This window comes from Trichechus manatus, unplaced genomic scaffold (assembly GCF_000243295.1).
Source record: "Trichechus manatus latirostris isolate Lorelei unplaced genomic scaffold, TriManLat1.0 scaffold00127, whole genome shotgun sequence".
Taxonomy (NCBI): domain Eukaryota; kingdom Metazoa; phylum Chordata; class Mammalia; order Sirenia; family Trichechidae; genus Trichechus; species Trichechus manatus.
This window is the reverse complement of record NW_004444063.1, coordinates 6032909-6048125: the sequence shown is the minus strand read 5'-3', so window position 1 is coordinate 6048125 and position 15217 is coordinate 6032909. Positions and strand designations below refer to the sequence as shown.

The window sequence follows — 15217 nt, the reverse complement described above, 5'->3', positions numbered from 1 at the left end:
GATTCTGTGTACACAGGGAGAGGCACGTATGTCCTAATTTCTATATCATTCCAGCCCATAACTCCCCACTACCAAGCCCAGCCCACCCCCAGATCAGCCTGACACACAACCCAAGCTGCTTCTCCAGGTCCTCAGCACCCACATGCAGGTCTCCAGGTCCTCCACCTCTTGCCGCCTGCTCCCACTCCCAGCTGCCCTCCTGAGGTCTGGCTGACCCAGTGGCGCTCCAAAAGAAAGGTGGGTAAACTCAGTTTTGATAACACAATTGGAAGAGTAAGAAATTTTTTCCCAAGTCTTGGAACGAATGTCCCCAAATGCCCAGTATACTGGATATCTGCTGGGGTTTTAGGCAGCAAGCATCTGAATCCATTTTCAATTTGGGGAATTCCCTATCCCTTGTGTCTTGAAGGGAGGCAGTACTTCCACTTCTGCAACCGAAGCTGGTGGCTGGGGTAGAAACCAGCTAACTCATGATTTAGAAAATAATATTGGAATCATTTATTCCCTCTCCTTGAGCATAGAGAATGTGACCCAACTGGAGCTGGACAAGGACACATCGACTGGGCCCTGAGGTATAAAGACAATAGCTAAGATAATCTTGGAAAGTATCTTTTAGGGAAACTTTCACATAAAGTCAATCAAGCAGAACACAGAAGACTCTCTACTCTTTTTCAATTAGCATTTAGTGAATAGAAATTTGTTGGGCCAGTGAAGAACCTCCTGTCTTACTAAAACCTGTACCAGTGATTGTTAAGAAAGACAATTCAAAATGTAGGATCACAGTTCTCCAGCCAATCTGAAAAGGCTAAGCTTTCAATGGTTTTGCCCATTTGTAATGTTAATATATACTGATGGCTCTGTAATGGCTCCTTGGACTTGGGCAGACACGCCTGTGGCAGCATGCTTGTCCATTTTCCCATTCTTGCCTGTTCTGTAATATTCTTTGGACTCAGGCAGACATGGCTCTAGCAGCATGCTTGTCCGTTTACCCACTTTTGTCTGTTCTGTGATATTTCCTTGGATTCAGGCAGACATTCCAGCTCTGGCAGCATGCTTGTCGGTTTCCCACTTTTGCCCTTTTGAATATATGCCGAATAAAATTTTCTTTTTGCTTTACTCAACTTTGTGATGTTCTTCCCCTACAATACCCATTAGACCTAGGCTTTTACGGAGTGGTGCAGTCACCAGAACAGTTAATTAGGCAGTGGAGTTGCGGGCCCAGCATCTACCTTGGTTCTTCCTGTTTTCAAGCCTGGTTCTCCAGTCTTCCCAGAGACTCCCAGTGCTGACTCATGGCCTGTCAGTAAATTCCTTTCTTCTCCAGTCAGTCAGGGTTGGTGTCTGTAGTTTGTAAACAAGAGGCCCCTCCCACCCTAGTATGCTCCAGGAGACACACACATTTCTCTTATCAATTTTTATTGGAAAAACAAACATCATTTTACATCTTAAGTTGAAGTGCTCCTCTAGCTTGTCCCCTCTCTTTTCCCCAACTACGAAGGAGCCCCTCTCTTGTCACAAAAAGGGGAATACTGCAGTTTTTGAGATCCATAAATTAATTACCAAATAACACCCAAGACTTGGGTAAGGCCACATAAGAATACTTGGAAGGAGTATCCTGGGATAGCGAAAGCCCTCCCTCCAAGGTCTCCCCCCTCCCCCAAGGTCCTAAAGCCCACAAGGGAAAAGCATCAAATAAACTAGGATCACCCTTCGGTTATGTGGGTGAGAAGCCAGGACAGTGCCCACCACTCCCATCACCAGTAACTAGATGAAAGGGGGTGGGAACGGTGGTTTATCCGGAGGTTGGGTCCCTGGAGGCCAGGCCAGCCTGGAGGGCAGGGAATGATGGCCAAGGTCACTCCTGATGGCATCCAGCTGATCCTGGAGGAGGCGGACCCTCTCGTCCAGGCTGCGCTGCTGGGCTAGGACAGCGGCCTTGCCAGCCAGCAGGGCGCAGTAGGCACGAAGCTCCCCCGTGGGCAATGTTCGCATCAGCAACTCTCGCAGGGCTCGCTCCCGCCGCGCCACATGCTCCTTCAGCTCCTTGGCGTCCTCCTGCTGTCGCTGCAGGAGCCTGAGTCGCTGCAGCAGAGAGGCCTGGAACAGCGAGGAGAGGGCACCGTGAGCAGGGCAGGGCACTGCCACTCCCAGGATGGTTCCAGCGGGAGATTCAGGCCCCTCTCCACCCGGCTCATCCACAGCCTGAACCCCTTTTACCCGCTCATCAGGGTTGCCATTTGAGCCTGCCCGGACCAGGGCACAACGCACGCGCGCCAGGCGGCTGCCCAGCAGCAGCAGAAGGCCCAGCACGCGCTCCAGGTCGGCCATGAACCTGCTGAACCGCTCTAGCTCCCGGGGTGCACAGGCCTGGCCCACCACAGACTCTAGAGCTGCTCTGCGCCTGGCGCATGCCTGGGCCGTCCTGCGCAGCCGCTCCTGTTCAGCCTGAAGGTCCTGCAGCATCTTTTCGAGGAGGTCAGCGAGTTCTGCCTGCATGGAGGTCCTGGGTTCTCAGGGCTGGGGCCAGGCCCTGACTTCTCAGCCCAGACTCTGGGCTCTTGCCCCAACCGACATCCACCAGCCCCTCCACACTCACCTTCTTGGCCTGGATGCTGCTGGTTGGCTCAGGAGGCCCCTGACTATATGGCTGGTGAGGCACAGGGTGCATGGTAGAGTTTTCAGCCCTTGTCTCCTCCTGAGAAGTTGTCAGGAGCTGGGCAGAGCTGAGTAGACAGGACCTGGAGACAAGGCCAGAGCTCCTGGGTTGTCCTGCCCCAGTGTTCAGGCTTAGAATCCCCTGAGTCCTTGCTGCCCTTCACTCACCGTGGCTCAGAAGTACCAGCAGCCTCCTCGTCAGCCTCCCCACAGGCTGGCCCCATTGCAGCCCAGACCTCAGCTAAAGGAATCAGTCCATCTAGCACATCCAGGGGTGGCTCTGGGCTGGGGTAGGGGGCAAGGGTGTCACTTAGAGAGGGATCCAGCCTGGCCAGCTCCTGAACCAGATCCTTGAGGCGCTGACTGGGCCATGGTGGCCTGGAACCAGGTTTGCCAGTGCCCCAGGATAGGGCAGTGCGGTCAGGAGGTCCTGGGGTATCATTGCCTGCAGGTTCCAGGCAATCAGCCGGGAGAGGTTTAAGGGGGTCACTCTCTGCATCCGCAGGGGGGTCAGTGGTCAGCAGTCTGGTGGGATCACTGGTGGGAATGTCACCATTTGCAGTTCCAGAGGTGTTACATTGTGTGATCCTGGAGTCACCCACAGAACTGTTCACCCCTTGCCAGCAGCCGTCTGCCCCTGCAGCCTCTGGGCACTCATGGAGAGGGTATTCTGGGGTGACTGTAGCCTGGCCAGCCCTTTGGTCTAGACCAGCTCCATACTGTTGATCAGAGGCATGGGCACTACAAGTGGAAGGAGACATTAAATTAGAAAGCCCCAGCCACAGACAAATGGTGGCTTCCAAGGGCCACCTGCCCCCACCCCCATGCCTCTGATCCCAGGATCAGGCTAGGAGATGGTTCGCTTCCCCTTCAGTATTTTGTAGATGTGCAAGGGGAGTGAGTATTTCACTCTGCTTTGAAACAAGAGGAAATTCACCTGGTTGGGAGCCCCTGGAGGGCACAGGAGTCTTGAGGTAATCTCATTCTGACCAGGGGGGCTTCTTCCAGGAAAACTTCATCATCAGACAGGGAGGGGAGCCGGGCAGACACAATGCAAGTCTTTGAGACCTTCTGCTCACAGTCAGCAGGGCTGTCCTGGGGGCCTTCTGCAGGACACACCACTGTAACCGCCTCCTGAGTCAGGAACCTGGAGACGGGGACCCCACACTGACCACAGTGACCTCAGGTAACCACAGTGACCAGGAAGGAAGCTTGTGGTGTACTAGGGAGACGGTGAGGGAAATGAGGGTGGGGTGGGGTACATAGTTTGCAAAAGACAGAGTCAGGGGGCTCAGGCCAAAGGCAGGTGAGGGGCCCTCTCCTTTTCTGGGAAGAGCTATGAAAGCTGCCTCTTCCAACTTTAGTCCCCAGAATGGTTCATGTGTCTCACCTGGAATGTTTGGTCTGACACATTGGTCTGGGGGGTTCTGCTCCTGGGGGAATGGCCTGGAAAGGCAAACAGTTGATAAAATGTGGTGAGAATTTTCAGTCTCCTAGATGATCCACCCCCTCACCCTACCCCCAACCCCGCATCCCTCATCTTCCATACCTGGACAATGGGTGTGACCCTACCTGGGCCTCTCCAGAGGCCCAAGACTTCGCCTGAAGTGCTCTGACTCCGACTGGCAGGCCTGTAGGCCTCATGTAGCTTCAAGAAGCCAAGGTCCGGGTCCAGTGGGCCTCGGGGCTGGGTCCCGGGCAGCCATCTGATGTGGCGGCCTTCGAACTCAGCCCCATGCGGCAGCTCCTGGGGCTTGGGCCTGGCCAGGCCTGAGCTAGAGCAAGACTCACCCGAGCATTCCTCTGCGGGCCCAGCGTCCTGACCCACGCAATCCAGCTTCCCTGGCTCTGAGAAGCACCACTTCCGCTGCTGGCTGGCTAGGCACCCTCCGCCGGCGGTTCTCGGCACTGGAGCCCCGGGGCGCGCCCGCTCTACCTCGCCAGCCGGGTGGCTGACCGAGGCGGAGCGCAGATGCGCCATGGAAGACCGCGCGGGTGCGGCGGGCCGCAGGCGGGCGGGCAGGCTCATGCGCAGCTCCTTGCGCTGGAAGGACGTCTCCCGCAGCACTCGCCGCTGTGCGCCCTGCAGCCGCTGGCGATAGGCAGCTCGCGAGGCCGGTGGGCTGGGCGGCTCCGCAACCCGCGCTACGGCCTCAGCCTCAGCCTCCGCCGCCAGCGAGTACAGCAGCGGGGTGGCCTGTCTGTTGAGCGCCCCCGGGGTCCCCTGTATCTCTGGAAGGCGCGGCCGGTAGAGTGCGGCTGCTGCTGGCTGGGGACGAGGGCACGTGCGAGGGCCAGCGGCAGGTGGGGTGGGGGCCGGGCCACCCCACACCAAGCGCACGTAGTCCCTGTCTAGGTAAGGAACAGTGTTGGCCTCGGGCGACGGCGGCGTGCGCGGCTCAGGACCGCCGGAGACCGCGGAGAAAGAGCTGTAGGCTGAGTCGGAGCGCAATGACAGTCGCTGCAGGTCCAGGCTGCGAGTGGAAGAGGCCTGAGGGGCGCTGCCTCCCCTTGGACCCAAGGCATCCATGGCTGCGGGGATGGGCGCTGAGGCTGACTGGCTCCGTGAGTCCTGGAAGAACATAGATGGGATGGTGTGTGAGAAGTTCTAGGTTGGTGTCAGGACAACATGCTGACCCCTGTACCATGTAGAGGCGAGGGATCACATGCCCCTTTCCTCATCCCGCTGCCCTCACTGGCATTTCCCGCCCCCGAATTTTGGCGGAGTCACCTCAGGGTCAGAGATAGGAAAGCCCCGCGGAGTAACTCTGGACTTTGAAGGCCTCGGCTTGTGAAGGAATCAGAGATTAGCCTATTCCCGACTGGGTCGCCCCAGGGGCACAGCCTCAGCCTCTAACCTGGTACCTCCTAGGGACAAATGTGCTAAGAATGTACCCATGCTCTTTCCCCTTCCCAATCCATCCAACCCAGGCTGATTCTCAGAGGCTCTGTTCGCTTCTCCATGTGATCTTTTTCTGTTAAACAATGGTGAGGAACGAAGGTTCTGTTGTCACAGAGGAGCCAAGAAAGGCTCCCCCCTTCCTATGTGCCAGTTATGTTCCAGGTGCTTATATAAATATTTATCTTCTCACAGCTGTTATCTCCATTTACATATGAGGACACTGAGGCCCTGAGGAGAAAATGATTTGCCCAGGGCACCCAGCTGGTAAGTGGCAGAGCCCTGCCTGGAATCTGGGCCTGTGTCTGAGCTTGCCACAGCCAGAATCAATTTCCTAAAAGCAAACTCTGCTGGAAGTTTGTTTCCCGCTGCTCGCCCACTCCACCCCAGCTGCCTGAAGCTTCCAATAAAGCCCAAACTCCTCTGTGGGAAACAGTTGCCCCAGCATCCCCCGAACTATTGGTAGATTCCAGAAAAATGTAGTGCCTGCTTCTGAGACTCTGGCCTTTGTCTAGGAATGACTAGCTCATCCTCCTTCGTTCTACTACTCTTACTCCCCCTATAGGACTCAGCTCAGACATCTCCTGACCTTTTAGGATTTCAATAGTGTCCTGAGCTTGCGCCATGACAGCACTCATCACTGCTCATAACTGTTGGCTTGCTTGTCATTTCCTCCTCCCATTCCACCCCTGGAGCTCTGGTGGTGCAGTAGTTAAGAGCTCAGCTCCTAACCAAAAGGTCTGCAGTTCGAATTTACCAGCTACTCCTTGGAAACCCTCCAGGGCAGTTCTACTCTGTTGTATAGGGTCGCTATGAGTTGGAATCACCTCGACAGCAATGGGTTTATTCCACTCCTGAACTTCCTGAGGATAGACCCTGCTCTTATTCATCTCTGTACCCTCAGTGCCTGGCACTGTGCCTTGCATGTAGTCAGTGTTAAATATTTGTTGAATGGCAAAGGAGGGAGCAGACTTGCAGGGAATAGATGTGGGAGTGACCTTGGTACAGGAGTAGGGTTCCTTAGCTTCTGTCAACCCCTCTCCCTCTTCCTAGTAGTCTTTTCTGGGGAAGGGGACAGAAGGGATGAGGCAGTTGCCACCATGGACGCTGACCACGTTACTCATGCATTGTTAGGAACAAACAGCAAACAAGCACAGCTTGGAGCAGAACTGGCCAGAAATCAATACCTCCCCAGTCCCGTAGAGGGGGGTGAGGGGAGAAGGGGATCAGTGTGCAGTGCCCAGCCTGGGCTCATCCTCTCACCAGGGGTGACAGCAGCCTGGAGGCTTGGGAACCTGGAGCTCCCAATGGGCTATGGGTCTTGCCTTCACCGCGCTGCTTGGTAGGGAGTGCAGAGTAGGGTGGCCTGCAGGTGGGGACCAAAAAGGAGGCTCATCTGGAGCCTTCTAGACAGATTGAAGGTCAGAGTCACCCTCCACCCCAGTTCCCTGAGACCTAATACAGATTCCTGGTCAGAGCAGGTAGGGGTGTTAGTCATGGGAAGATACAGTGTTTCCTAAAAGGGAGAGGCAGCACCTGAAGCATTCGCAGCTGACCTGGGACCAGAATATCTTGACATCACTGGGAGAATCTTTACACCCACCAAGCCCAGCCCTGAGTGGCCCTTATACTCAGGCTTGAAGATCTCTTTTGCAAGGTATTTCCACCCTGGACTTAAGGAAGACACAAACAAAAAACAAAAACAAAACATAGCTACCCTAAGTATAGCCCCTGAGAAGACAGTGACCTCCTCTAGGAAGCCCACCCTGGCTGCCCAGCCCACCAGCCCTCTGTTCCTAGTCCTTCTGAGCCCAACCTGGGTGCACAGTTTACTTTGGCTCATGCCACCCATGTCTGCCCATGTTGGCTTGCCACATCTACAAACAGGGTGACTGTTCAAATACAGATATTTCCTTTAAAAAGTCCTTGAAAATATCTTCCTTGTGAATTACTGTGTTGACGAAAGGATTCTGAGCTCACCAAATAAAAGTCGCTAACAGTTTGAAAGGATAATAAAAATGTGTACAACATCTCTTTTCTTATTGGGCCCTACTTGTCTGGAGGATGCTTTTCTAGTGGTGACCCCCGTAGGTTGATGACCGTGCAAGATGTTCACACTGTGCAGAAGCGGCTATGCCAGGAAGCCTCATCTGCTTTGGTGTGTGTGTTTGGGGACTCAGCACAAACGGTAAGGAGTTTTCAGTCCAGCCAGCCCCCAGGGCTATGGGTGGCCACACCCCAGTGGCCCCAGCATCAGCGTTAGTGTCAGCTGTGGGCTGGGCCGCAGAAACAGTACCTGCTGTTGAACAAGAGGCTGGAGCTCATAGAGCTCTGCAGGTATTTTGCCAAGCCTGGGGGGGTAGGGGTTGGCAGCATGGAATCTCTGCTAGAAAACCACCAGACTTGGGGTGGGGGGAGCATTCGATATATATTTGTCATCTGAATGAAGGAGCAAGGGAGGAAGAAGACACAAAGATGACTCCAGGATTCAGAGCTGAGGGCCTGGGAAGTAGAGGTGCCAGTCTCAGGAAGGAGGATGCTGGAGTGGGGGCTGGCCAAGGAAGGGGTCCAGGGTTCATTCAGTCTGGGGCCTGGGGGCTTGGGGGTGTCTGTGGCAAGTCATGTGGTTGAGATGTGGGTTTGGAGCTCAGCAGAGAAGTTGGGTCAGTCAAGCAGGCAGACCCAGGTCTTAGAGGATGTTGAAGAAATAGATGAATTCATTAAAGAAGACAATTTCTGGTGGGTAAACATCCATACTAAGGTAATGGGGGAAACCCTGGTGGTGTAGTGGTTAAGAGCTACGGCTGCTAACCAAAGGGTCTGCAGTTCAAATCCACCAAGTGCTCCTTGGAAATCCTATGGGGTAGTTCTACTCTGTCCTGTAGGGTCACTATGCAACGGGTTTGGTTTTTGGTTTTAAGGTAATGGGAGAAGATCCAGGGAAGGTGACAGGAGAGGCACAGGAGAATGATCAGCCTCAAATGCAAGAACGATCAGGAATCAAATTGTACCTCTCCCAAAAGTCAACTCGCATCTAACCACTCTGTGGAGGGGTTTCCAGGCCACCTCTGCTGGCCTGGTCGACCCTCAGTATTGGGCTCACTTTGGGGGCCTGTCTGCATGGCTGCCTCCCTGCTAGACTGAACACTTGAGTCCCAGGTCTTTAACCCCAGCACCCCAGACTAGGTCGGGAGAGGACGTTCTGGGAAGTTCCTAGGCTCTCCCTGTCCGCAGCGCACCGCGCCCCCCATTCTTCGGCGTAGCGTTCGCGCTCTGAGTGGCTGGCTTACTGGACTCGTCTGTCCCTCCAGCCCGGGTGCAAGGCATCCAGAGAGCCTAGCTCGGGCCTTACACAGGAAATGAGGGACGCTAGCGGCCCCTTGGGGAGAGACGGCCGCGGGCGTGGGCTTGGGCGGACTACGTACCTGCAAGTTCAAGCTCTGGGAGTCGAGGCTAGTGAGCGAGGACCGAGGACCAGGGCCTGGCATCCGCAGAGGGCGGCACAGTCACTCGGCGCAGCGAGAGCGCGGGGCCGTAGGGCAGCCTGTACAGCGGATGACCGCTGGCCGGCACATTTCCCGGCTTTTCCTGTTGGGTTCACCATCGGGGAAGAAGCGCTCAGACCACCAGCAGGGGCGTAGCCCTATACCGGGTAGGAGGGACCCCAATTCTCCAAGTGCTCCACGGCTGAAGGCCAGTTGCCGCGGGTCTCGGAATAAGACCCCCACTGCATCGCGCTTTCCCCGGCAGCCCCGGCAGTTCGCTGGGTCTCTCTCCTCCCCACTCCTCAGGAAAAGTAAAGGAGCACAGGAGCCCCAAGGAATCTCGTAGAGCGCACTTGGCACGGAGTCGAACACCTCCAGACAGAAGGCACCAGCTGCTCTGCCGCTCGCAGCTACCCCTACCCCGCCTCCTCGCTGCGGAGCTCTGTCTGCCCCGCGGGCTCAGACTCGCCTCCGCCAGGGATGCGGGCCCGCAGCGGGATCTGCCGCCCTCCCCCAGGCCCCGGTGCCCTGGCCCAGCTGCGTACCCCAGGCTCCAATCCGTGAAGCACTCCTGGGCGCCCGCGGCCGCGCGGTGACATCAGAGCCCAGGGCTCCAGCTCCCGACCCCACCTCCAGGCTCCGGCTGCCGGGAGGGAGGCGCCCCGTTCAGCCACCGGGGCAGGAGCGCCGAGCCACCGCACTGCCCCGGAGCCGCCAGCCCCTTCACAGCGTCCGCTCACTGGCCTAGCCCCGGATCCACAGGGCAGACACTCGTTCCACTGCCGGGCAAGGGGGCTCTTGCCCCAGGCCGCACGAGCGAGAGCTTGGTGGGCCAGGGCGAGGAGGGGGCATGGAGCACTTCTTCCGCCTCCAGTGCAGCCCGGCTGGGGGTGCCCAGATGCAGCTGATGTGCATGTCTGGTCTCTGGCAGCCCAGACACCCGCCTCGGTGGGAGGTCCAGGCCGGGCCACCAGGTCGCTAGAAGGCCACCCCATTTCCTCTCAAGCTCTACCAAGAAAACACCCGCCCGGGGATCATGCCTCCATCCCTGTTCCTCTCATTACTGTTCGGATGGTAATCTGCGCTGGACCAACTCTCCCTCCAAGCCCCCACTTCCAAAACTCTCCTAGCTCTTTGACTCCCACCTCGGCTCTTGTTTTCTGTTCTTGGCCCCCTTTCTTTCCATCTATCCCACTACTCAGCATAGTCTAGGCTCTCCTGGCCTGCCTGGACCAGATGTGGGAGCCTACTGACTTGTGTTATCCCAGCTGCCGCAGTGGGTGCTTCGGGGGCTGGACATATGCATATCCCCTATGGCCTAGATAGAATTTACAGGCCAGAGTTTGGCTCTCAAGGTCTTCATCCTGGGGAACCCTCATCATCATCCTTAGTTCCCAGCAGAAGGAAGTCGCCCCAGCCAGTGAAATGCTCCAAAGAATGCTCTGCCTCCGCGCACTGCTGGACCCCCTCCTCCCACTTTTCAAAACTCTATCCTATTAACAGAAGCCCTGGTGGCAGCACAGTGGTTAAGAACTCAGCTGCTAACCAAAAGGTTGGCAGTTCGAATCCACCAGCCGCTCCTTGCAAACCCTATGGGGCAGTTCTACTTTCTCCTACAGGAACACTATGAGTAGGAATCGACTTGACAGCAACCGGATCCTATGAACACCAGCTCTGCCAAGAAATGGTCCATCTGGGGGGTGGGAGGGCTAGGGTGCCCTTTGCTGAGTTGATCCGGCTCTCAGGTCTCTTCTCTCTGCTAAATGGTATGGGCTGTCCTCCTTCTTCTAAGGATTGCCTCGCCTGGCGGCAGGGACCATGCCCTCCCATCTTGGCATCCCTGGCTGATAAAGGTTTGTTGGTTCTAATGATGAGATGCCAAGAACACTGGCCGGGGGTCAAGGCTGCCCCTTCCTGAAGCACCTTGAGCCTAGGAGACTCTGTCTTCTTAGTTCTGGAGGTGGAGGCAGCAAGCACCTGGACTTGTCTTCTGAGTGGCACCTCCTGGCCCTAACCCTTCTTCAAACAACATCCGAACCCAGGGGACAGCTTCTGCTGGAGCTCTGGGCTCTAGGACACTGCTTCAGAACTTCTTGGCTTTGAAAGTCAGCTCTTTTTAGACCCTGATCCACACGGCTGGTCTCAGGTTAGTCAACTGAAAAAACACAGCTCAGGAACCAAACAGTCATTTCAAAATTGCTTGAATTTTCTCTGTGTTTCTTGAACACCATGAAGAGAACACAGAGTCCACATCAATTCTTCTGAAGCAGCCCTCCCCTTCCTGCCCCCTCACATCTCTTGAACACATTACAGCAACTTTCTGCCTAACTCCCCAGGACACTCCTTCTGAAGTTCTGCCCACCCCTTCTCTCCTTCCAGCCTCCTCTTCTGAGAAAGGGAAGCAGCCTCTGATATCCAGGAGCTGGCCTGTTACTATTAGCCAGACCTTGGTGTTACTAGGAGCTGACCTAACATTCCCAGCAAGGCCTTGGTGTTCTCCTGTTGAACACAAACAATTTCACAGGACATCAACATCAGACAAAGCCATTCTGTGACCATGATGGATCAAGACAAAAACAACATCACTCTGTAATCTTGTCTCAACACAGATAAAAACATGAACATTGTTCAAGTCACAAAAATGACCAAACATCTTTCTGTCCTGGTTAATACGAGTGACTGCTGCTTCTTTATCGATTACAGCTTTAGTCTTGTTCCAGACTTTCCTCCTTCTAGATAAGATTTATTAATATACCCAATCATAGAATTATTCCTGCTTCCTGCCAGAGGTGTAACTAGGGTATGGCAAGTATGGCATTATTGCACGGGTCTGGGCACGGAGCATCACTGAGAAGTTTCTATTAACCTGGTATGGCCGGCCAGCAGCACATCTACGAAAATGACCCCTATGACAAGCATTGAAATCGCACTTTTGTCCAAACATCTGACACTTCTCTTTTACATAATTTTACCATAATACAAGCTCAAAAATACAAGTCAATCTTGTAGTCTTTTAATTAACACACTACCTTGCTTGAGGAAGGATGTTGGGCCATACTAGGTTAATACAAACTGCTCAGTGTCACCACGCACCCAGGGCTGATGCAATACCCTAGATACACTGCTGTGACTCCAACACAGAGAAAAGCCCTGCTTTCTTAAACCCTCTCCAAAATTACTAACTGTCATGGATTGAATTGTGTCCCCCCAAAATGTCTGTCAACCTCATTAGGTCATGATTCCCAGTATTGTGTGATTGTCTACCATTTTATCATCTGATGTGATTTCCCTGTGTGTTGTAAATGCTATCACTATGATGTAATAAGATGGATTAGCAGCAGTTATATTCATGAAGTCTACAAGATTAAATAGTGTCTTAAGCCAATCTCTTTTGAGATATAAAGAAGTGAGCAGAAAGACATGGGGAACCTCATACCACCAAGAAAGCAGTGCTGGGAGCAGACTGTGTCCTTTGGACCTGAGGTTCCTGCGCTGAGGTGCTCCCAGACCGAGGGAAGACTGATGCATCACAAGGACCTTCCTCCAGAGCCAACAGAGAGAGAAAGCCTTCCCCTGGAGCCGGTGCCCTGAATTTGGACTTCTGGTCTACTTGACTGTGAGAGAATAAACTTATCTTTGTTTTACTCGCAGTATTTCTGTTATAGCAGCACTAGATGACTAAGACACTAACACAAGCCCAAATCCTATCATAAGTCCTTTCTAAATATAAATAAATAAGAAAAAATGGTTGCCATTGAATTGATCCCCACTCATGGCAACCCCATGTCTGCAGAGTAGAATTGCGCCATAGTTGCTGTTTGATGGATTGCTTTTATATGGCCTTTCTAGCCATGATCTTGTAACTCCCCCCAAATGATTAGGTGGAACTATGCAAATAAGGTGCTTGTGACCCACTAAGGAGATTAGACAGCTTGCTAATAATGCAAATAAGGTACATGACACCCGTGTAGGGGTGTGACCATGCAAATAAGGTGTATGGAACCCTAATAAGGGGATTAGTCAGTTTTGCCACTACGCTAAGCTCTAAATGAGCCATCCCAGAGGCAGAAAGGGGGAACCACACTACCACTAAGAGGAAGATATGGGAGTGGAGTGCATCCTTGGGACCTGGGGTCCCTGCGCTGAGAATCCCCTAGACCCAGGAGACAAGGGAGCTGTAACACCAGAGATGGCACAAGACAGCAAGAAGCAGTGGCAAGTGCGGCAGAGAACTGGCATCAGCAGAACCAGGAGATTGCAGGAGATGGCATGGTGGGTTTCCTGGCCCACAAAGTGAAAAAGCTGAGCACCTTTGGGCCAGAGGCTTGCAGGCAGAGGGGTGAGGTGCCCCTGGGCATTTAGGGGAGCTTGGCTCCCCGATCCACAGAGTGAAAGAACCAAGGATCTTCAGGTACAAGGCTTACTGGCTGAGTAGGGTGCCTCTGGGCACTTACCAGTGAAGCTAAAGAGCTTTATAACACTTGCCCGCGCAGGGCAGAGGCCAGGCCAAGGGGCCAAGAGGCCGAGAGGCTGAGAGGCTGAGGGCCAGAGAGAGGTCTGCCTGTGGGCATGGCTGAGAAGAAGCTGTCCTGATGGAAGAACTGTATACTGAGTCGTTTCTGATCCTGAATTGTAAACTGTTACTTCCCTAATAAACCCCATAATTGTAAGTATTGTTTGTGAGTTCTGTGTGGCCATTGCAACAAATTATCGAACCCAGCCAAGAAGTAGAGAGTGCCATGGGAGGGATGGCTGATGTCAGAATTGGTGAAAAGGTTGACCCCCACCTCATAGGAATCAGCCTCAGGCTGTTGATGCTGATGATTTCTCTCTCCACCCCCTTGTGAAGTTGGAGGAGGTAAGAAGCCCCCACACTGCCATTTTTATAACAGTGCTTTCAAGGCTGTGACCTTTTGGAAGCAGATCGCCAGGCCTTTGTTCTGAGGCACTTCTGGATGGATTCTAACCATCGACCTTTTGGTTAGTAGTTGAGTGCTTAACTGTTTGTGCCACCCAGGGACTCCTAACACCTTCTTAATGAGATGTCCCATGGTCCCACATGCTGTGCATTCTCCTCACTGCAACAAGCAATAAGCCCAACTTGTTCAACTACAGGTGTGTTCCTAGTGGTCTTTAGTTCTTATCTCTTTATTACAAAAGCCCAAAGAAATTTGGAGGGAAGGAGAAGGGGAGAAATTGCAGCAAAGCTAGAATCTTCTTTAGAGGTGGTGGTGGGGCATGTGGAGAGGATGAATACATGCGTACATTTATAATTTTGTTCTATTAGATAAAAAGACAGATGCCTGAGCCCCTTAGAATCTTGGGAGGGGTGGTGAGGCCTGAGAAAGTGATTTAAAGTGCCCCGTAGATGATAGGCATAGCCAGGGTTAGAGCCACAGACCTTGCTGCTTCTGGCCAGGCCCTTCCTCAAGGTGCTGATGGGTGGGAGGTGGCAGGTCTCCATTTCAGATGGTTTGACACTTGTCATCTGTACTGATGACACCATACCAAAGCAACTGCTTACGCTTCAAGTCCCTGTGGTTTCTCACTTTGGCGCCCCCTCTTTGTTGGATTTGGTTGATGTGATGTGACAATGGTTTGAATTCTAAAGACCATTTCTTTGGTGCCAGGCACTGTGCTAAGTGCTGTATAGATTTTTTTTAATCCTGTCATTCCTGAGAAGTAGGTATCACCATAATCTCATTTAACAAGTGAGAAAACTGAAACTTAGATTAAATATCCTGTCATGATCAGGTAACTAATAAGCACTGGAGGGAAAAACTAACCCCATGATATCTGATTCCAAAGGCCATGTTCTTGTGTGAGTGTCAGCAATGAGAAGAACTGCCAGATGTGGATGTCTGTGCAGCCTTCCTAGGAGAGCAGGATTTGGACTTCAGATTCAGCAAGACTAGAAATTGAGTGGGAAAGGGAAGAATGAGCAGCAGCAAGATCCCAGTCAGGACTTCCTTCTTTCTGTGTGTTCAACAGCCTGACATGTATCTAAGTTACATACATGGTTTCTAGGAGTTTATGATAGATACAATTTCTTTCCATAGGTACCTTTTCAAGGTATTCTGCACCTTGATTTTTTATTTGAAGGCATATCTTGGAACTCATTCAGTATTAGCACATAGAACTGTCTCATTCTTTTTAACAGGTGCATAGTCATCCATCG

General features: G+C 53.2%; 1 protein-coding gene across 1 annotated transcript; it reads right to left on the bottom strand.

Moving 5' to 3' along the window:
- Nucleotides 1-1764: 1764 nt before the first annotated feature.
- SHROOM1 (shroom family member 1) lies at nucleotides 1765-5185 on the bottom strand. Its single transcript, XM_004384767.2, has 7 exons — nucleotides 4205-5185; nucleotides 4046-4101; nucleotides 3593-3802; nucleotides 2824-3396; nucleotides 2597-2738; nucleotides 2218-2490; nucleotides 1765-2097 (listed from the first exon to the last, which is right to left on the bottom strand). The coding sequence occupies exons 1-7, from the start codon at nucleotides 5183-5185 to the stop codon at nucleotides 1765-1767; spliced, it is 2568 nt and encodes an 855-aa protein (XP_004384824.1).
- Nucleotides 5186-15217: the final 10032 nt, after the last annotated feature.